Raw genomic sequence first — 21916 nt, 5'->3', positions numbered from 1 at the left:
GGGGCGACGGAGCGAATGCTGAGGAGGGATGGAGATCAAACATCTGTCCGACGATCTTGGTTTTTTTATTCCGACTACAGCGACGTCGTCGGTGCAGGTTGCGGTGGAGGGAGCTCCGGCGCTAGACGGGGGTTTCAACGGGCAGAACTGTAATAAAGGCACAACGACGCAAGCTCTCCATCTGCCGTGGCATTTAAAACTTGCTGATCACGCTCCATCTGATGCTATAGAGTGAGAAAAAAAGAAAAAAAGCCCTGACGGCTCAGAGCCCAAAGCTGATTCCTGCTGTGTAGGGGGACGACGTTAACTTTAAGGACCCACTTCACTTCTCACAACGGTGGAGACCACGTGTCCGACAGGTGTTCGTCAATCACTCTGTCGTGTGCAGTTAATGTACAGTAGAGGCACGTTCGTCCAGAAGTGACAGAAACTAATACCGCCGAGTGATTCCGTGTGACGTGCCTCTGACGCCAGGGGTCAGCGGGAGCAGATAAATCTCGGGGTGCTTCGGACGCCTCGGCTACGGTTTCACGTCTGCGCCTTTTTCTGTCTTGTACCTTCTACGACGGCGTGCGGGTGCCGTTCATCACGTCGGCCGCGGCGCAGAAAACTGTATCGTAAAGAGCGGAGCGGTAAGTCAGGTAGGACAGGTTTAGAGTCGGGCAACAGGCGGACCCACGAGTCCTGAAGCGTGACCTTCAGGAAAAGGGAGGCGACAGATACAAACGACTGATGCACACCGTCTTTCCCCCCTCGGGGCATAAAAGCCTCACTATCTTCTGCCGGTGGCACTACGACGTAAATGTTATTCCCTATGGTTTATTAAAAGGATTATATTTGCCCAAGACAAAAGATAAAATGTAAGATGGGAAAAGACAACAATCGCTGATAGTGTCAGTTACCCTGTACGCGTTCGACTGATCACACCTAACACCAGTGTGATAAGAACGACCGAAAATGACAAAATGAAAATGATTCAACGTTTTTTAGTTTGGTTCACGTCCCATTTGCTAACACGGAGGAGGGTGGGGTTTATGGCCTATACCGCAGCCGGCCACCGGGGGGCGATCCAGATATCTTGCCTTTACATTTGGGGCGCCGTCGTGTCGGCCATCTTTATTTACAATCTATGGTTTACACACGTTATGTGGCTGTATGTCTATATCTATATCTATATATATATAGATATATATATAATCTGTCATCAGCAGATATTTTCAATCAGATTCCCAACATGATCGTTTACTTCCGATTCAGAAGATGTAGTCGATTTATTTTGTCTTCCAGTCCATCTGAGAGGAAAATCGACTTTGCATCTGATTTTCTTGTGTTCGTTTTTTAAAAGTACACAAGTTATTATTCATCCATGACACTTTTTTCATGGATCTCCTGAACAACTGAACGGGGTCATAAAAAGGTAGAATCGCCGGCCGGTGAACGAGCGTCTTGTTCCTCAGGTGACCTGCGGAAAGAGCAGCACCCAAACGAACCACAAGATCGTGACTGGAAGTAAACGCACATTTTGTGAGGTTCTGGGCTTGTGAGCAAACACGGAGAGCATTACTGTTTGATTAGATATTTGCAAACTTAATGGCGCGACCGCACGACTTGTTCGTCACGCGCTGCCGTTCTTCGCTAAATTCAGCTTTCGGATTCAGTGGATTTAAAAGCGTCGTGCCACGTCCGTCTACATGAAGATAAAGCTTCAAGCTTTTACATTTCATACTGACTGTCACTCACGGTGACACTTAAAATCATAAAGCATGCCGTTGTTTAATGGACTGAGGAGCCATACAGCATATTGTGATCCAACGTGAAACATTGCGATCCTCTGTCAGTCCCATCCTTCCCTGGATTCTTTTCTCCATCTCAGAATCAGACTGTTCTTCATGGTGAATGTTCAACGGTCGTCATTTCTGAGCGGCGTGCTGCCACGAGCCCCGAGGTTCTGCACTGCGAACTTACGCTGAACGTGCTCACCTGCTCCGGTGCAATCGAGATAAGAGATGAAAACCTGTCAACAGGCGAACTACTGACCAATCAGATCACTGGAAAACCAGAGTCATCATTTCCACAGGATCCTGACGGGGACAAAAGAGTTAAAGCTACAGCGTGTAATATTTATAAGAGCTTATTCACAGAAACGGAATATATTGTCCATAACTCTGTGTTCATCTATGAGTTAAATATAGTTCCATGAGGTGGACCCGACCTCCGTGTGAGTCTCCATGTTTCTACGTAAAGTGTCCCCTGTCGGTCGCTCAGTTGGTTGCGGTTTGCAGCTTCACCACCAGATGCCGCCAGAAAATTACAAAAAATGACACACTGGGGCTTTCGATAACATAGCAGCAGATATTTAGAACTGAGCGGAATCACGTCGCTGTACCAGACTATTACATGTGTCCACTCTGGTTTCTAATAATCAAGAGGGAGAGGACTAAATAAATACACAGACTTATGATATTGTGATTTGATTCCCGCTGACAGCGTTTTCTACCCGCAGCCTCGGAACAACGCGAGGACACTGCGTGACGATAACTAAAAGAACGAAATACTGTAAACTCCTATCAGATTCAGCTTCTGAGACTCACCTTGGTTTTTTCTCCTTTTTTTTCATTCTGATATTTTGAGTGCCGAGCTGATCTTGAAAGCCACCGAGCACAAATGTCACAAAAGTGGCAGAAACATCCACAGCACTCTGATTGATATCGGTGTCGGCACTCAGGAACCAAGGCTGCGTCGGCCATTGGTTTTTTTTCTCGGGCACTTGTAGAGCAGCACAGTGCGACGTCAGTTACATGGACGACTGCGATCGAGAAGTCGTCCAGCGCCGTTTATTAACTCCCATTTCCAGTACTCGGGCCCCATGAATATAAAGTTGTCGTCTTGATGCGGAGCTAACTGGATTTTTGTTGCTTTATTGAGACTCCGTAGGGACGAACAGTACAACTCATGTTGTAAACTGTTTTTTAAGTTGATCGGCACAAGAGCAGCCAAGTTACTGAGGTCAGGATGCGACGTCATGTGTATTTTCTTGTGTCTCATTTGTTGAGAAAAGGGGAAAGAAAAGGAGACGGCGAGTTCATACGGATTCTGGATCAGTCTTCTGCTTTCTTTAGCGTCAGGAAGATGGTTTCAAATGAGCAGTATACCACGAATTTGTTTCACCGTTTGAAAAGAAACCCACTTCCGAGACTCCGCGTGTCCAGGGACAGTCTGCATTAAAGCATTCTCTTTTTTTTTGAACTCATAATCAGGAGCACCTACCCGAAAAAAAAAAGTGAAATCCGTGGAAGAGACAAATTGAATTTCGTCGTTTTAAAAGGAAAACCAACCATTTTATTCTGGGACATTAGTTTGCGGGTCACACTCTCTGGACAAAATTCATTTTTAATCCACAATGTTGTTGAAATCTCGTTCTCAGGGTTTCTTATTGAAATTTTAGTTAATGGTCTTTGTTGTGGTTGACGTCTATAAACTAACAATGAGTACGAACAAGAATGTTTTAATGCAGATATACAGCTTGTTGCAGAGGGGTTACAAGAGTCATCATATTTGTGCATTTATTTAATAATATATATATATATACATATATATATATATTTATATATATATATATATATATATATATATAAATAAAGCGTAGCCTAAAAACACAGAGCTCAGAGCTCAGATTCATACAGGTGGAAGCATGACCAGACATGATAGTTATATTTATGTGGTCGTGTTAAATTAATCTTTTGTAGGGGAGGTCAAAGTGTCAGTTGTGTTTCCTGAGCAGTTTAATTATCAATAGAAATTTCAAACCGTGTCGTTTTTTGTCGCATTCAAAAAAGGTGCTTCTGCTGGTTTTAATTCATTAATTTAATAGTAGATTTGCGCCCAACTCTTTTGCAACTTTGCTTCTGTCCATTACAGAGGATTGTATCATAGGTGGGAGGTGGAAAGCAAGATGAAGATGAACTATGAAGTCAAATCAGTGTTTTCTAATCCACATCAGTGTATCACTCCTTTGGAAGGTCAACCAAGGTCATGGATTCACGATTGGCCTCTTTGCGTGTTCCTGGGGGGGGGGGGGGGGGGGGTGACATCAGCGTTTGAGATGCCTTGGAGCGTTTGACCGGTCAGCACTTTTTACTGATAATGCCACAGAGGAGGACGAGTTTATCAGCGTGCGCGTGTTTGAGCCACAGAGGCGAGCGGGGCTGCGGATCCACGGCTGAGCGTATTGATCACGGAGCAGAGGACGGGACAGGTGCACATGGTCGGAAACAGCTGCAGCAGGGGCGGCGTGTCCGGAATACAAAGGGCCGCCGTCAACCCTCACTTGTAGAGCATTTACCGCCGCGGCCTCACACCAATCAGCAGGATCAGAAATCAGTCGCAGGAGCTGACACCTCGGCAGCAACTCATCAATAGATGGCAGGGGTTGGTTTATTTATTTATTTTATTTTTTATTTGTGGCTCCATAACTCATATGGTCACCATCAGAAACAGATAGTGTTTACAGGGGCGAAGAGATGAGACTGATGAATATGCGCTGTCCAGAAACTGGGCTTTCCCATTGAATTTTTGAAAATAGAACCAAATAAATGAATATATATACATATGTAATGTTCTGTGCCAAGTGTCTATCAAAATGTGTTCATATTCCCATCACCGAGTCGGGGAAAGGTCATACATACTGAGCAGGGCAGCGTCAGTTTATGTGGGCAGAAAATTCCATTCACCTTATCAACAGTATTAAATTTGCAGGAGCACACGCAAACCGGCTGAACATGCAAGATGATGTGGATATTCTGCATTATTACCGGTTCAGACGGACGGACGGATAAGAAGCGCATGTCAGTCCTTTATCTGCGCTTCTGTGACGACAGCTAATTCTGTGAAGGAGCCGCTTCCACCCGTGTGTCACCCACTAGAGGGGGACAGGCACATCTGAAACGACTGTTAGTCAAACCAACACAGACGGCGAAGGAATGCATTTTCTCATGACGACTGTCAGAATCTCCGATGTCTTGTTGTGTTCACGCACACGTCCCAAACTTCAGGGATGTTTTAATTCGCCGAGACAGAAGACCAGAGAAAAGCAACAGCGTTCCGTTCTCATTTGAGACGCCGGAACCAGGGGCTGTTTGAAAACGGGCTTGTGAAAAAATTGTACTTTATTTCTTACCGTCTATCTAATTAATTTGACGAACGAGGCGAATCAAGTTCAGCTTTATTGTCAGAGGGCCGTTATGTTTAACAAGAAAGTGCAGATGCAACCAGGAAGAATTAATGATGGATTAGTTTGTGAGCAGGTGGTTGGAGACGCGTTCCGAGCCAGATGCCTATGATGAAAAAAAGAAATGCATCTTTACTTCTCCCAGGAGTAATTAACAGTTAATATCTGTGGAAATGGCCACTTCCAGGTTCACGCCCCTGTGATTGAGTGACTAATACATCAATTTCCAGATATTTCTTTCCAGATTATCATGTTTCAATGTTTGCGACATTCTACACGTTTACATGCATGTTTTGTTTCTGTTTTTACATCAAACCCAGAGAGAAAAACGTAGAAACCTGAAAGATCCTTGGCCGCATTTCTGAAAGTGCGATTCGGGACGCGAGACGCGACCGATCACATCCAGGTTACGATACATATATTTTCCCCGGCGGTGCAAACTGGCTCCATGTCTTTGCAGATGTGAAGTTACAACAGCGGCTGATGTCTCCTTCCATCTTCTGAGTTCGACTCTCACTGGCTCACAGTCCTGACCGGTGTCAGACTCTTCCTCTTCTAGGTGCGGCCTTTGTGGGAAAAAACGCGAAACCAAATCCCAACGACCGACGGAAGCTCAGAGAAGCGATAGGAAGGTTAAAATATATCTATATATGATATAAAAGGCAGAAGACAGAGTTTAGAGCGACTAGATGTTTGTTGCAGATAAAGCGAGCACAATAACCTGTACTCCTAAAAATCACTCATCTGTAACAAATGTTTTTGGATCAATATTTTCTAACCTGACGATAAGATAAGCACATGTTGGGAAGAGAGCCTTGGGTACGACATGTTTAGGAAAGTGTAACATGAAAATGGACGAGGTTTGTAAAGAGTCTTCGTCCAACGGGTCGTAGCAGCGTGTCCGCATGTGACATAAGGGCGGCAGGTTTTGGTAGTAACTGATCTCACACACACACACACACACACACACACACACACACACACACACACACACACACACACACACACACACACACACACACACACACACACACACACACACACACACACACACACACACACACACACACTATGACTCATGCCGGAGCATCATGACGCAAGCAGCAATCTGTCCCACGCTCACGTCTCAGTGTGAACGGCGCCGTGTACCTGTTTGTTACAGCCGGCCCTCCGGAGTCGGCGCGGATGCCTCGTCATAATGCTATCGACAAGCCGGTTCGACTCTACACCCGTCTCGACCCCAGGATCCGTCCTTCCTGTATCTTCCTCCGTCGTTGCCCTGCCGCGCGCGAAGGTCAGCGCCTTTGAGCGCTCTGACCACGTGCGCGTCGCAAAGACAATAACCCTTGAACTATTGCACCGCCGTCGCAGCTGAAACATGGCCGGTGTCGTTGAAGGGGAACGCGGCGTGACACGGCGGGCAGCGCCTACCTGGAGAATCACATGTAGGGCAGCGCGAGGACAGCTCCCCACGCATGTGTGTTGTTTTGGATTTCAGCGTGTGACATGACCCGGGGGGGGGAAACAGTCCAGTGATGAATATTCTAGAGACGTAGCGACCGAGTGTTTCCCCGCTCCTCTGCAGCCTGCCTGTCTTTGTGCCTGCTGCATACAGCTTGTGTGTTTTCTCACGAGGAGAGTTAGAGACCTGCGCCACGCGGCCGCCGCGAACCGTGTGCAGTAGCCGAATCTCTCGATAAGTTTATACACTGCAACAAAGCCGTAGGGCCGTGACGCCATGCGGGGATTACAAAGGGGATTACAATATATTCAACCCCACTGGGATTCCATCACATGGTGGATCAGATCTCGGTGACAAGGGGCCCAGTGCGCTGCGCTCCCCCAGGGCCGCAAAAAACCACTGTGACAGATTCGACAGAGAGCCTAAGTCTGTCTGACAGCTCAACGTAAAAAAACCGCTGTCTGGCTACCGATGCGAATGTTCAACTAATGCCACGGGGTAAGATAGCGAAGCAATTCGGCTTCTTTGGATGAAATTAAAATAGTTCGGCCGAGAGTTTGTGGTTTTGCAATCCAGTGCAATTGTGATGCAATGTCGCACACACACACACACACACAAAAAGCGTGGATTTGTTCAAAAGGCCAACTTGGAGATTTCAATTCCTCTTTGTAAACTTGTAACTTTTGGGATAGTTCAACTGTCAGTTTCAAAACTAAGATAATCTTTTCTCCAACAGCTACGCGTCACAACAAGGAGTCGACGGATGCGTATCAATCAGCACAGACACAAACCATGCATGCAGATTAACGTTGAAAAAAATTCAAGCAACTGCTTCAAAAGTAATGTCACGAGCGGGAATTTTTTATTTTTATTTATAAATCCTCTTGTTCTCCATTTGTTGCATTAAACACTGGACACCATCTGTTGCATCGGACCACGGAATACAACAGCAGCCGGGAGGCAGCTGCCGACCTAAGATGCGACAGCCCGGCCACTGCCTAATGTTGCACGCTGACACACTCTAAAAATACTTGTCCGGGGCTCCGTTAATGGGCTCTTACGCCGTCTTAGTTATGGCAGGCAGACCGGCGCATGAGATGAAGCTAAAAGGTCATTAATCAAAATAAGCCAGCTCCAAACAAAAGGCACTTGGTCGGCTGGCCGGGCCGGGATTACCGAGAATTATCACAACAATCCAAAAAAAAAAAATCCTTTTGTATATAATATGTCAATCCCCACTCTTGACCCCTTTCCCCCAACTCTGACCCCTCCTCCTCCTGCAGGCAGTAGGTGACTGAGATGGGCGTTCGTCTAGGCTGCTTGAGCGACTCCCCGTGGTGGCCGCCACCGCCGCTGCTGCTGCTGCTCTTCTGCACTCTCCCCGGCTGTGCGGGCCGGCCGTTCGGGGTCCCGACGCCCTCCGTGAACGTGGCGGTGGTGTTCAGCGGCTCGGCCTACCAGACGGAGATCAAGGGGCGGCTGAGCCGGGAAAACTTCATGGACCTGCCCCTGGAGGTGAACCCCATCACCGTGCTGGTCAACAACACCAACCCGCGGGCGCTGCTCACCCGCATCTGTGACACCCTCTCCACCAACCGCGTCCATGGCGTGGTGTTCGAGGACAACGTCGGCTCCGAGGCCGTGGCGCAGATCTTGGACTTCATCTCAACTCAGACAGCCGTGCCCATCGTGGGCATCAGTGGAGGCTCGGCCGTCGTCCTGCCATACAAGGTCAGTGTAGGGGGCGGGGTCAGGGGTGGGGAGTGGCCAGCAAAGCTTTAGCTACACCCACTAACTGTGGGAGACCTCATTGTTCAATGTAATTGGAAACTGATCCAACTACAGCAATTTATTTCACAGTTTAACCCCTTTGAATTTGTATGAAATGTGCCCGAAGTATTAGATATGAAATATGCAAGCTGCACAGAACTATTTAAAATGCAATCTGGGAAGCGGGTGAAGCTGGTTTATTCTTCAAGTGATGTCTTTCATTCACAATCAACACGACACTGCAGCTAAACAGAAAGCAGTATAAACTAATGAATACCAGAAATCACAGGATGAATACAGACCATCAGCGACCGCACAGCAGGAGCAGCTTCAGCCTGATGTGTGGTTGTAAATCACGTGTTGTATTTCCTCCGGCTGCAGGCTTTCAAATTCATTTCATACAGGTGCGAGACAATGACTTTTCATCAGTTCTCACCACCGTCCTGCTTTGGAACCGCTGTAAACTCTGACCTTCAGGAGACAAGGGGCCGGTACGCTATCGTACCTTTTAGGCGTATTGTTTCATATATAAGATGAAACACAAACAAAAATAAGGATCGTGATAAAACAGGTCCAACAAGGATCTTTGATATTCGTTGCCTCTAGATGTCGAACTAGCACCTGCATCATCTAGGATTGTTGTGAAGCCAAGTGAACAAGGCGCCAAAACACACAACCAGAAGCACAATTTAAGATGTGTACAGGATATCCGATACAATCCAGCTAACTTTCCATGTAGACCGATAAAATGGAACCCGCTGCGTCGCAACCTCGGGTTGGGTCACCGTACTTTAACAAAAGTACTCATTGTGCAGAGCGGAATAAAATATTGTTTATTATGTTTATTATGATTAATTATCACTGATTCATTAACATGAACACAGTATTTTAAAGAAATTATTGTTGAGCCGTTACCTGAAGCTGAGAGGTGAATTGTGGACGGAAATCTTTGAGTAAAGTATCATTTTTGAAAAGCACAAGAACACATATTAAGACTTTTGCTGATGACGCACCATAAATAATCTAGCGGATTGTGATAAAAGTCGACAGGAGAGGAAAAGGCCATAAAAAAAACTGATATCATTTTATGATGATTTTTTTCTGCAGAAGTAATTATTGCTTGTAGCCATTTTTTTTCTCTCCAACTGTCAAGGACTTCAGTTTTGCTGAAGACAGACGGATGGATGATTTGTCTTCACTTTGAACACTCGTGAAACTGCATCAGAGCCGGCAGTGGATACTCTGGTGGTAATTACAACCCTCCAAGCAAAAATTAAATCATGTTGCATATTTTCTTGGGAGCAGTCAAACAATCACACGTACAGTAATTTCACCGCTAATTAGATCAGCCAAAATGAGCATGAGGTAGATGGACAGGCACATTTTGTCATTAAAAATGATTTAATTGATCAATAAATATTAGAATTACCAATTTGCACAGGAATCCATTAGAGCCTCCTGGGATACACAGTACAGCAGAGCATCAAGGGATAACATTACATGTTGTGACAGATATAGTTTGAAGCCCTGCGACACGATTCTTTCAAGAATCTAAAGATTTAGAAAATGAATTTCTAAGAATTTAGAAGGTTGAAACGATAGTAGTTATAAAATGAAAAGGCAGGAAGTGGATTTACACTAACTTCTGCAGATTTCACTGCTATATATCATGCAGTTGTTCTTGTTTTTTGACATTGAGAGAATTTATGTTAAATTTTGACCAAATTATCTAATTCGGAGTGTATGAAAAAAAAAGGAACGTCCAAGAACAGATCCCTGAGGGACACCACAAGTAACTCACATTGCGTCACATGCCCACCCGTTTACATCCATAAAAGGTTTTTTGATTTGTAATTTAATTAGAAAGTCATCTGCGTACCTGTCAATCAGAGCATAGTCCAGATAAATGAACCAGCGAGGCATTATGATTGAGAGTATTTCATTTTTTTGCAATAATTTGGCATGTATTTGATTATTGAATGAATGACCTTTTAACCAACATCAGCATAACTTTAATCATGACTTTTTTATCGATGACACTGCTCTCTGAGAGAGATCAAACTCTGATGGGAGGGACGAAACCTTTCAAATATTCTGAAATGATTTTACAATTTATGTGGTCTTCAAGCCATGCATAGAGGATGAGAGGATACTTATCTATTAGAGGATACTATAAGTTGCCATTTTTCAGTCTTGGGGCATTAAATATTTTGAGAAATTAGTAATAACTAGTGAGACTCCAGCAATTTACTTCATTCTAATGGGTTTGTAGACAGCTCCCACGACAGCTGCATCCATTCCAGAAACACGTTGGGTGATCTTGCCATCAGAACGACTCCTCGGCGGCAATAAAAGAAATGTCACCCAGCAGTTATTGCCTCCCGCTGCTCATTTACACTCCAACTATTCTAACTTGAAGACAGTAAAAGCGACTCAATCACAATAAATCACAGAATGAATACATATAATAAGAAATAAGCATGATGACAAAGGCCAACAGCTGGAAATATGAATGAACTTCATCTGCAATTAGCCGGAGAAATTGGTCGAGAGCATTCATATACGCCGTTCAGTGAACGCATTAAAAGTGACTTACAGAACAGTGAGTGCATCCATTATTCATGTGGACGGCCGCAGAGATCAACCGTAGTCTGCTAAGGTACCGCGTAGAAATAAAACGTACGGTCACGGTTATAGTGAGCAAAAGTAATACGATGTGCTGAAAATGTTTAAACAGTTTGTGGTTGACTATTGTAGTTTACTGGACCCCAAATTCTGACAAAAATGGACGTAGCCAGTGCAGAAGTTCATGAAGCCTGTGTTCTCTGGAAACACCAGCAGAGGGCGACTCCCCCGCTTACAAAAAATGAGTCCGTTTCTATAAAAGTCTGCGAGAAAATTAACCTAAACTTCTTACTTGATTTATAAAGCTGAGTGCTGATGTGTTAAAGCTTCCACTGTTGTCATCTCTCTTTGTGAAAATGAAGCGTGCAGGTTTTTAAGTTATTGTTTTGCAGACAATTTGAAACCAGTTCTCAACTGGGACCAAATCCCGATTCCCCAAAACAGTAAGAGCTTCATTTGTCACTCTATGATTCAGGATGTGACGGGTCTCGTTGAAACAAAAAGGTATTCTCACATTTAAATGTTAACAGTCATTTCTTAATGATTCAACTTGGCATCTATTAACATTTAAACATACAAAATCGACACACGGTCGTAGTGTACTAGAGGCACAGGGATGATTTTTAGTCCAACTCTCTTTGAGTTGTCTTCGTCTTCCTCTCAATAATCAGAGAACGCCGGCCAGTCCATTGATTTATGGGATGCTGTCAACAGCAGTCAACAAGGCAACAGCGCTCATTCCATTTTTCATACGTATCGCTGAGAGCCGAAGGGTTTGAGCCCTCCGAAAGTGACAGGCACAAAATTGGGTGATGAACCGATTCTTGTCCCCGGGACATTTCGGTTTGATGATTGGCGACGTCGGAGCACATGTAAACCATCGTTCTTCTTGTTCTCTATCCCGACGAGAAGGAAGAAGAAACGGGAAACAATGACGAGTATGTATCGAGTAAAGTTCACCCCACTACAAATATTGCTTATCTATGCGGCTATAGAGTAAGACCCATTCATTCAAACGGCCATGTCAACTTGAGACGGACAAAAGGAAAAACAAAGCTAGATGCTTCACAGATCAATCTCTTCCCACAGGCCCTGCTTAGTGGGCAAACGGTGGGAAAATCAATGGCGTTAATCACGGCTGACACAAAAGACCCAGAAAAGCTAAACGTGGTTTAAAAGTTTGAATATGGCCGCTTTTAGATTCATATTCATTTTTTTTTTACTGAGGTTCTGGAAAATCAAACTCTTTGGGAAACGTTTGTGAGAGATGATGACGGCAGGTCAATAGACACAGAGGTGTTCTTTTTAATATGGATGTCCTTGCTCCTCCTGGCCTTTGTCGACAGCGACAGTATAAGGCCGTGATGATCTCTGAATAAATAAAAACACACGCGGTGACGTCCTTCAGAAGTAATTACACCCACAAAAAATGGTCACGGTGGGCTGATATACTTGGATATCGTTTGCAAGATAGCGACAACCACGGCTACAGATTTGATTTCTACAGAATCGCACGTTGAAAACATTCTCTACTATGCAGTGATTTGTGTCTTGTGACAGTGGACCAGGGACTCGTGAGTCTGCTCCCAGTCTCCGTGCAGGATCTACGTGACGTCAACGGGAGAGGAAGGTGGGCGCCCGGGCACTTCCTGCTGTGCGGCGGAGGCAGACATATGTCGCAGCGAAGAGCCGTGGCCAGAAGTCACTCTTCGTAGGGATAGAGGGAGGGGGAGGGGGAAACCATACTCTTCTTTCTGCTCCGTGTTCATTTCACTCACTGCCACAGAACATTTACCTCAAGCAGGCCAGACGTTAATCTTGTGTCCTTTGGGTTCATGGATGAAAATCTATCAATAGACATCATTGAGCCTGAGTCACTCAAAACGACCTTCAGCCATCAAGCAAGCGTATTACAGCGAATAAAGGTTGTTGTTTTCCTCCCAGTTGGTTTTCAGCGACGTCGCCACTGTTCCCATTTCAACAGCTGTGGTTTAGAGATAATCACTGCGTCACACACTCATCTGACTGAAACTCAGACCGGTTTCGCAGCATCTCCACAGCTAATCTCCAGCCTGCAAAGTGTCCGTTCGCTCGACGGGTCGGTTCCAAGATTCCAGGGCCGCGCGCCGCGACGAATACGCGAAAGGGTTAAAAAGTCAGAGTTGAACGCAAAGACTTTTTTTGCGTCCGTACTTGCGAACGGACACGAGTTCTTTCACCCCGGTGAATCTAATCTGGGCCTTGAGAAGCCTAAGCCTTCTGCTCGACGGCTGTAATCTTCTTTGGGACCGTGGACTATTGCTGAGAGCTTCTGTGAACGACGCTGTGGAAGTGCGGCTTACGGAGCGGACAGAGTCGCGGTCCACACCCATTTACAAACGCGCCTCCGTTTATAATCTACAGTCATTATGCACAGTGTTGGCCAGTATAATCGTACTGTATGTGCTGTGAGATGAGAGAAAATCGTCCACAAGGAGATTTAAACTCCACTGTTTCCACCGCGGTCTGTAATATCCGTGACTCTACTGGGCCGTTGTGGCCAGTTGTTGTGAATCAATGTGATTTTGGATTTAAAGGATATTTGAAACACGTGGAATTGTCAGTATTCATTTCAATGAATTAGCCAAAATCTGATTTTGTATTTTTTTATCCTCAGCTGATTTAAATAGTGGGCTGCACGGTGGTGTAGTGGTCAGCACCTTCGCCTCACAGCAATACATCGAATCCCGGTTCAAACCAACCAGGGCCTTTCTGTGTGGAGTTTGCATGTTCTCCCCGTGTGTGCGTGGGTTCTCTCCAGGTTCTCCGTCTTCCTCCCACAGTCCAGAGACATGCAGGATGGGGTCAGGTTCATTGGAGACTCTGAATTGACCGTAGGTGTGAATGTGAGAGTGACTGGTTGTTTGTCTCTGTATGTGGCCCTGTGATAGGCTGGAGACCTGTCCAGGGTGAACCCCGCCTCTCGCCCAACGTCAGCTGGGATTGGCTCCAGCCCCCCCCGTGACCTTTAAATGGATAAAGCGTTAGACGATGGATGGATGGAGCTGCGGACAGGGTCAGTTCCGAACACATTTGGTCACAGTTTTCTAAAACGAAGCCAACACACTGTGACTTGCGCATAAACAAAGACACCTGAGCAAATGTCAGGGAATACACCGAGTGTGCACTGTTGCAGATGCGGGAACACGATGCAGCACGTACTAGGAATAAGGCAATAACCCTGACAGATTTGCTGTGGGACGGTGAGGAGGGGGAGAAAATAAGCAGATTCATACGATCTTCTCAAACTCCTCTCCGTGACTAACCTGCATATAAGATCCCTGCACACAGTATAGGGATTGTTTGCAGTCTAATCCATCTCAGTCCACTGCAGGTCCCCTTTCCACCGAGCGGGAGCCGATTCCGAGTAAAGACGCCGACGTGATTTCTATGGATATTGATGAGTTAACAGATGAATCCAGCCATTTTTACGTTTTATGTTTCGGAATTTAATATCAGTCAAAGTGAGTAATGGGAGAGCCACTTCAGAGCTTTTGGGGGAACGTAAGAAGTCTGAGGAAACACGTGAAACGAGACAAGAAGAAGAAGACGGAGATGTTATCAGGCACGGAGAGTCAGAGTCGACGGATTAAGCTGTGACGTCGGAAATCGGAAGATGCTCGTACATCACAATATCACTGAGCTCCTCTCAAGGACGGCGAGGAGACGGGCTAAATTAAAAAAGGAAATAATAAAAAAAGAAGGAAACTGGCTTCTTTCCAGTCTCAGGATTCCTGACCTCCTGTTTTCTGAGGAGCCGGTGGCTCAGGTGGCGCACGATGACGCCGGCGTCGGAACACATGTGCATTTTCTACTTTCTAGTTATAAGAGGCAAAAAAAGGGTCATTCTCAGATCAGTACCATTAATACAAACACGTCTCATCATTAATCCTCAAACTCAATAACGAACCCTGTTTACACATGGATTTCTCTTCTCTTTTTTTTTTAGCATGGTCACACACCAATGTCACGCCGCCTCAAACGTGTAATGATGCTGTTGGGTTTGTGGCGCGGTGGTGGAGACGAGGCAAAGTAATTGGGCGTCGGCCCCGAAGAATCAATAATCCCCCGTTGAAGCTAATGGTTCAACATGCAGAGCAGCATCGATTCATCACTGTCACATTAATTATGACACCTCGGCATAATTACTGTGAAGTAACGACTGCTGGCCGAACGCACCCACCGACGAGAAGCATCTCTTCATAAAAGGGTTTTAAGTTATGACCAATGTTTATTGTTAATGTTTGACAAATTGTGTATTGATGCTTTATGTTTGAGTCGTTGGTTTCCTCCTCTTCGAGTAAGTCTCCTGTGAATTTGAACCTCGTCTCAAATTATCGCCGTATGGTTCCATGTCAACAAGTCAAGCTGCAGGAAATATGGTCACAATCTTCTCCCTTTCTGTTTACCAGTTATTATGACGTCAAAATATTGGCCCAGTCAGTTGCTGTGACTTGGGGTATCAATTGTGTCACATGTTGCTCTTTATTCTGGTGCAAGTTGCAACCAACAGCTGCAATAAGTAGCTGAAGTATTTTTTGGATTGACCAGCAGGGGGCGACTCTGCTGGTTGTTTCTATAGAAGTCTATGAGAAAACGACTCTTACTCCTCACTGGATTTATAACGTCAGTAAACACTTTACTGAGGATGTTTATGGTTCAATCTATAGTATCAAGTCTTAGCGTCGTAGCGTAGATTGACGGATGGTACCGTCCAATCGGTGCAAGTGTTGGTGGGCGTGCAGTGGACGAGCTCTCAGCCAGACCACACCCCCAATTCTACGAAAACCGACATGGCGCTGGTCAAAATGCAAAAAACTTGAGGGCTTGAAAAAAACGGCAGCTCACAAACCGCCAGTTCCTGTAATTGTTAACAGATCAGCTGTAAACCACTAATAAGCCTTTAGGCTGCAAGGTTGTGAAAAATCCATTTGATGCGGCGCGGGACCTGAATCAATAAAATGACCAACTTATTAACATTTACAACAGCAGCTTTGATTTGACGTAAAAGATAAAAAATGAAAAAATCATTATTGACCTTTCACATATGTATTTGCAGATAACATACAGATATTCAATAATAACTTGTGATGACCCTCTTTATCAATATGAAGCAATTATAAATGGGTTTGTGCCACATTTCCAATAAGCAGCATTACCCTCTTTTTGAGAGCATAATTGGATTATAAATCGACAAATTAAACAACTTTTTGCTTTCGTGCATGAGGAGATTCCACGAATTTACCAAATGGTTTTTACGTATCAAAGACGATTCTTTGCTGTGAAAATCCAAGAACTTTAACTCCACACTAGATCACAGGGAAGGTCTTTCTTAAGGGATCTTTGGCCACACCCAGATCAGTCTTGCCCACCTCTTCTAATAATAGTGTTTAACCAGAGAAGCCACGTTCGTTCCCGTTCCAAGGTCAATGCATCTGCAGAAGAGATGCGATGCAGAGCAGGGAGCGCCGCTGCTGTGGTGCCATCCCTCTGAATTTGCACGTGTGGATGACAGCCGGGCGTTTGCACGGCAAAAGTAAGACACGTGCGTTTAAGTGATGAATGAGTCTGTGGCTCCTGGAAGAGCAAAAAAATATATAAAACAGCTTGTGTCAAAGCGGCACCACGGTCCCCAGTGGCTGGGCAACTCGCTGCGCACTGTCCGTGACTTGTCTGGGTGCAAATCACACGTGTGTGCACTCTCGGAGGAGCGCGTCCTCCAGGGATCTCATCGCACATTACACAATTTGAATTCCAGACACGTTAATGCCGCCCGTTGCTCTCGTGCTGCGGGTTGAGTGGCCACAGAGGTCTTCTTCTTACTGACGCCGCGCTCTCCTGTCTCTCCAGGGCGAGGGCTCCAACTTCCTGCAGCTGGGCTCCTCCATGGAGCAGCAGATCAACGGCATGTTCAAGGTGATGGAGGAGTACAACTGGGACAGCTTCGTGGTCATCACCAGCCTCTACCCGGGCTACGAAGCCTACGTGGATTACGTCAAGTCCTTCACCGACACCAGCTACTTCATATGGGACCTGCAGGACGTGCTGACCTTTGACATGTCCGCCGACGGCATGAACGACATCCGGGCGGGGCGGCTGCTGCAGCAGATCGACGCGCAGGTGCTGCTGGTGTACTGCTCGCACGAGGAGGCGCAGTACCTGTTCTCCATGGCGGCCGGGGCCGGACTGGTGGGGCCGGGCTACATCTGGATTATCCCCAGCCTGGCCGTGGGCAACCCGGACATCCCCCCGCCCGAGAGCTTCCCCGTGGGGCTCATCAGCATCATCACGGACCGCTGGAGGATGAGCCTGAGGAAGAGGGTGCGGGACGGCGTGGCCATCGTGGTGAAAGGCGTGCAGAGCTTTCGGAAGCAGAGGGGCTTCGTCCCCGAGGACCACAGCGACTGCCACAACCCCGTCAAGCCGGCGGCCGCCAATGACACGCTGTTCAGGTGCGTTGTCGCTTATCTCTCCTTTTAAAATGATGTTTCATACTACCACCCGTTCTCATTTGGTGTTGACGATGTTCACTCGTTCAACATTTCTTCATTTTTGTTTAGTTTACCTGTTGTCTCTTCATAAATTTAGGCTCACAAGCTTTTCTGCACAGATGTTTCAAATTAAAAAGCCTTGAAGCGGCTCAGAGATCACACACTTTTCCATTAAGCCACAAGTATGAAACAGAACAGGAAGTGGGACATTCGACCGACGATAACTCAGCAGCGACCCAAGCAACCGCAAAGTTAAAGTAACTGTACACAGCCGGTGTACGGCATAAGTATAATATAAAGGGGAAACTTGCCGCGGCAGGCGGGCGAGTATGAGTTGGTGCAGTAAAAATGTACATTATGCTGAATTTACAGTGTCGTGCTATCACAGCAGAAGTAATTATCTTTTCATCCCCGGCCTATTTTTGAGACTTTGGCTTTTTATTTATTTGTCCCGGTGCCACACTCCCGAGTACTTTGTCTTATCTGAACGCTGTCATTTATTTAAGGATTTACTGTCTTTCTGTGGACTAGTATTTACATTTCGTAAATGCTGTGATTTTTTTTCTTGTACATAAGCAGAACTACCGGCCCAGAGCACGATGCGTCCCAGCGTGTTAAAAGACATTAAAAAAAGGCAGCGATCACATTTAGTGAAATGGCCACAGGCCCCCCGACGACTCGCGCTCATAAACGGGGCAGAGTGAGTTACGGGTCCTAATCTCTTCCCAGGGAAATAACGTCGCCGCGGCTCCCTGTTAATGATGCTGACGGCCGACGGAACCCTCGCGGCTCTCAACCGTCTCGCTTGTACTTTACAGTGACTTGTTTGCTGTGTGTGATCATAAACAAGACACAACACTTAACGTTCAAATTGAACTCCAGAGTATTGTCAAAAAAAACAACCCAAAAAAAAAGACAACTGTTCCCGCCACTGTGCCGGTGAGAGAACGAGCTCATCTGTCACTTCTACGGTGGGGTTTGGATAAATGAAGCGACTTTGGTGAAGGTTAATGGAAACTTTCACAAAAGAAATGAATACTGACTGTGGGCGAACGGCAGTTTCCTGTGTCCAACGCCGCCTTTCTACGAGGTTTTGCGGAAACACAGCACGAGACTGCTGCCTTCGCTCGGACGCCCGATCTGGACTTGACGGGAAAAGACGACCAGGTCTGTTGCTTCTCCTGCAGAGGACGGTCTCGTTCACCGGCTCAGTCAGAGACTGAAGAACGATGGACGACACGATAGGCCCCCGACAAAGGAGAAGCCAAATCATCTCAGTCGCCCCCTGGTGGCTTGCGGCAGTATGGGTCATAAACCCGACAATTAACCAAATTTAAAAGACAAAGTACACGTTTAATACGTTTTTAAGGTTTTAGGTATAGTTCTTATTATACTGATGTATGTTCAAGTTTGGTTTTTAATTTGTTACTTGATGCTATGACGAGTTGAGACGTGAAGATTGACAGCTGAGATCACCGGGCCTTCAAATCTCCCACGATCGCTACTGCGCAGACTCTCGCTCCAATTGATGCCACGAGCGCCAAGATGGCGACGCCCCTTATCTGAGATATTTTCAGCTTCATCTTTGTACGGCGGGAGGAGGTGGAGGCGCGTCGTCCATCTTCATTTACACGTCGATGGTCTCAGTTCGGATTTTATTAGTATCAGCTCATTGCGGAAAGAAGAATGTCGTCTGATTGTCAGGGGGTCACATTGAGACGTAACCGCTCTGATTTGATTATGATATTATATCATCTGTGAGACCCGGCGAAAAAAAAAAGAGGTCAACAGTCGTTTATTTATTCATGGCTCCCCATCTGTCTGCCGCTGTGGAGTACATTTCATGGCGACCGTCCCTCTCCCTGCTGCTGCCGTCTATCTCACACAGAGCGCCCCCCGACTATACATCTCTTGGACGCCGAGGGGCGGGGCTTCTTTTCATTTAAACCCCTGCCTCGGAGGAGCAATCTGACGCCATCTGCGCCACGGGATATGAAGCAAATCCTGTTTTGGCTGCTGGAAAAAAAAGGTTTTAATCAGCAAAGGGGTGGAGCCGGAAGAAGAAAAAGAAAACTCCAGCATCATCTTTTGGCTCATATAAGCCAAGGTTATTCAGGGAGAGTGTGTGTTGTAATAGATGGTCACCGAGGGGCTGCAAATGGGACGCGAGCATCATCACACACTCCTGCTGCATTATGAAGCGTCGCCATCTCCCTCTGACGTCACGAGTCATTTTTCTCTCAGAGTTTTTACGCAGAGCCGAAGGGGACGCAACTTTTCCTTTTGTAAAAGAAAAAAAAAAAAAAAGTAAATGGGGAATCATCATGTCACGCTTTGATACCGTACGAATCCCGTCTCTCTGAACCCAGCAGGTGGGATTTGGATGGCGGTGAAGGTCGACGAGACAGAACAAAGCTCTGTCTATTAGCTTTATGTTCGGTCGTCAGCCAAATCAAACATTAACGCCCCCCCTCCCCCCTCCCTTCGCACATTTGTCCTCACTCCATTGGAGACTTTTTTCCCCCCTCTAAATTGTCCCACCAAGTAGGTTTTCTTTTTTTCTTTTTGTGCTAACGAGTCAGATCACCTGTTAATGGGATTATGGCAGATTTACCAGATCAAATAGGCTTTTCACACGGACCAGGGTGAAGGCCATTCTCCCCCCAGCGGGGCTTTCAACACCTCCGCTGGGGGGGGGGGGGGGGGGCGGCTGAGGTGAGAGAGGAACGAGTCGGAGAGGAGGGCAGCTCGCCGCTCGATGACGTCATCCCATCACAACGCCCAGTTAGAGGGCTGATCAACTGGTCGATTTTACAAAAATAACCTGCTGCTGTCTTGATAATTGATTAATTGTCTCGACAAAAGCAACGTTTGAGAACTTCACCTAAATCTCTGAGAAGTTACGTTTCTTTAACATTTAATAGACTAATGTTTCATCTATTCATTGAAAAAAATAATTCTAAATAATTGCAGCAGCCCGACGTGAAAACATTTGGAAAATAAATGCAGCGTGTTTATATGCCTTAAAGTGAATTCAAAGTCTGTAAATGTTAGAAATAGTCAATTAAATCTGTGACAAATCTTTTCTTGAAAATACTTTAAATAATTCAAAAGGTATTATTCTGTGTGATTGGTGTAATTGGCTCATTAAATAACAATAATTTCATGATAACCAGTCAATAAATTTGGATCAGTAGGCTGGTTTCTCATACTAATGACCAGATTATATTAATATTAATATTCCATACCTCATCTTTGACCAGGTTCCTGTTCCTTAAGATTAACAACATCAAATGTCTTTAATCTCACCTGCAAAAGACAATGTAGGTAAAAGCACCAGGCTTTTCCTTTTGATGCTGATGCTGATTTAATAAATTTGCCAAAGGTAAAAAAAAAAAAAAAAAATGTTGATCTGAAACGTTGCTCCCATTTGAGAAGTTCCATGTGACACTGTACTGAATAACTTCTGAAAACATCTTTGGGACATTATGATGTGCGGGTTTTTCAATGTTTCTGGGCATAATTTACATCAATTACGATTCTGAAACCAAGACTACGTGAGAAAAACGTCCCACAATCTGGTCTCTCCAGATCCAGATCCAGATCGACGGAGCCGCGATACGACGACTGTCGAGCTCTCGTTACTTTACTAAAACCGAAATCTTCCATTCTAAAATATACACTTTTATTGTCGTCAGACTGCACGTGTCACGTGACTAAGATGGATCGTGGCCTGTGGACTTCAACTCACCCAGTACATCCAGTCCACAGTGGCGACGAGCGGTTTCTCTTCGCGATGTGACTCAACATCTTTCTCTTTGGTTCGCTCTCCGCAGACACATGCTGAACGTCACGTGGGAGCACAACGACTTCTCCTTCAACAGCAACGGTTACCTGGTGAACCCGGCCATGATCATCATCACTCTGGACCGAGAGCGACTGTGGGACAAGGTGAGTCGCTGGCGTGGCGTCTTCCCCCGTGCGATTTCCGAACATTGTCCTCTTTGTACTAAGTAGGGACGCGCCCGACTGAGAATTCTGTCGGTCGCAGTTTCATATCTGTCAGGGTTGAGCAGGAACTGGACCCGAATGCAGAGGTGGTGAAACTTAAATGTTTTAATAAATTGAAAAGAAAACAAACTTACGAGGTTAAGAAAAACTAAATCCAACTCAGTGTCCACAAAATGTAGCAAAAAGTAGTCAGTGGCAAAACACTTGAGCCGGGGGGGGGGGGGGACGAAGGGAAGCACAGAGACTAAATATACACAAGTGGGCGGGGCAAATTGAACACAGGTGAGACAC

General features: G+C 45.8%; 1 protein-coding gene across 1 annotated transcript in view; it reads left to right on the top strand.

The window, feature by feature from the left end:
* The window catches only part of grin2ca (glutamate receptor, ionotropic, N-methyl D-aspartate 2Ca), a 46629-nt gene that overhangs the window by 6384 nt on the left and 18329 nt on the right, over positions 1–21916 (top strand). Inside the window, exons 2-4 of the mRNA XM_035616523.2 lie at positions 7973–8420; positions 16974–17575; positions 21451–21565. Coding sequence (XP_035472416.2) covers positions 7989–8420; positions 16974–17575; positions 21451–21565 — 1149 coding nt within the window. The 5' untranslated portion in view covers positions 7973–7988. The remainder of the gene's footprint in view (positions 1–7972; positions 8421–16973; positions 17576–21450; positions 21566–21916) is intronic.

This window comes from Scophthalmus maximus, chromosome 17, assembly GCF_022379125.1.
Source record: "Scophthalmus maximus strain ysfricsl-2021 chromosome 17, ASM2237912v1, whole genome shotgun sequence".
NCBI lineage: Eukaryota > Metazoa > Chordata > Actinopteri > Pleuronectiformes > Scophthalmidae > Scophthalmus > Scophthalmus maximus.
The sequence above is the reverse complement of the archived record's forward strand: the minus strand, read 5'-3'. Positions and strand labels throughout refer to the sequence as shown.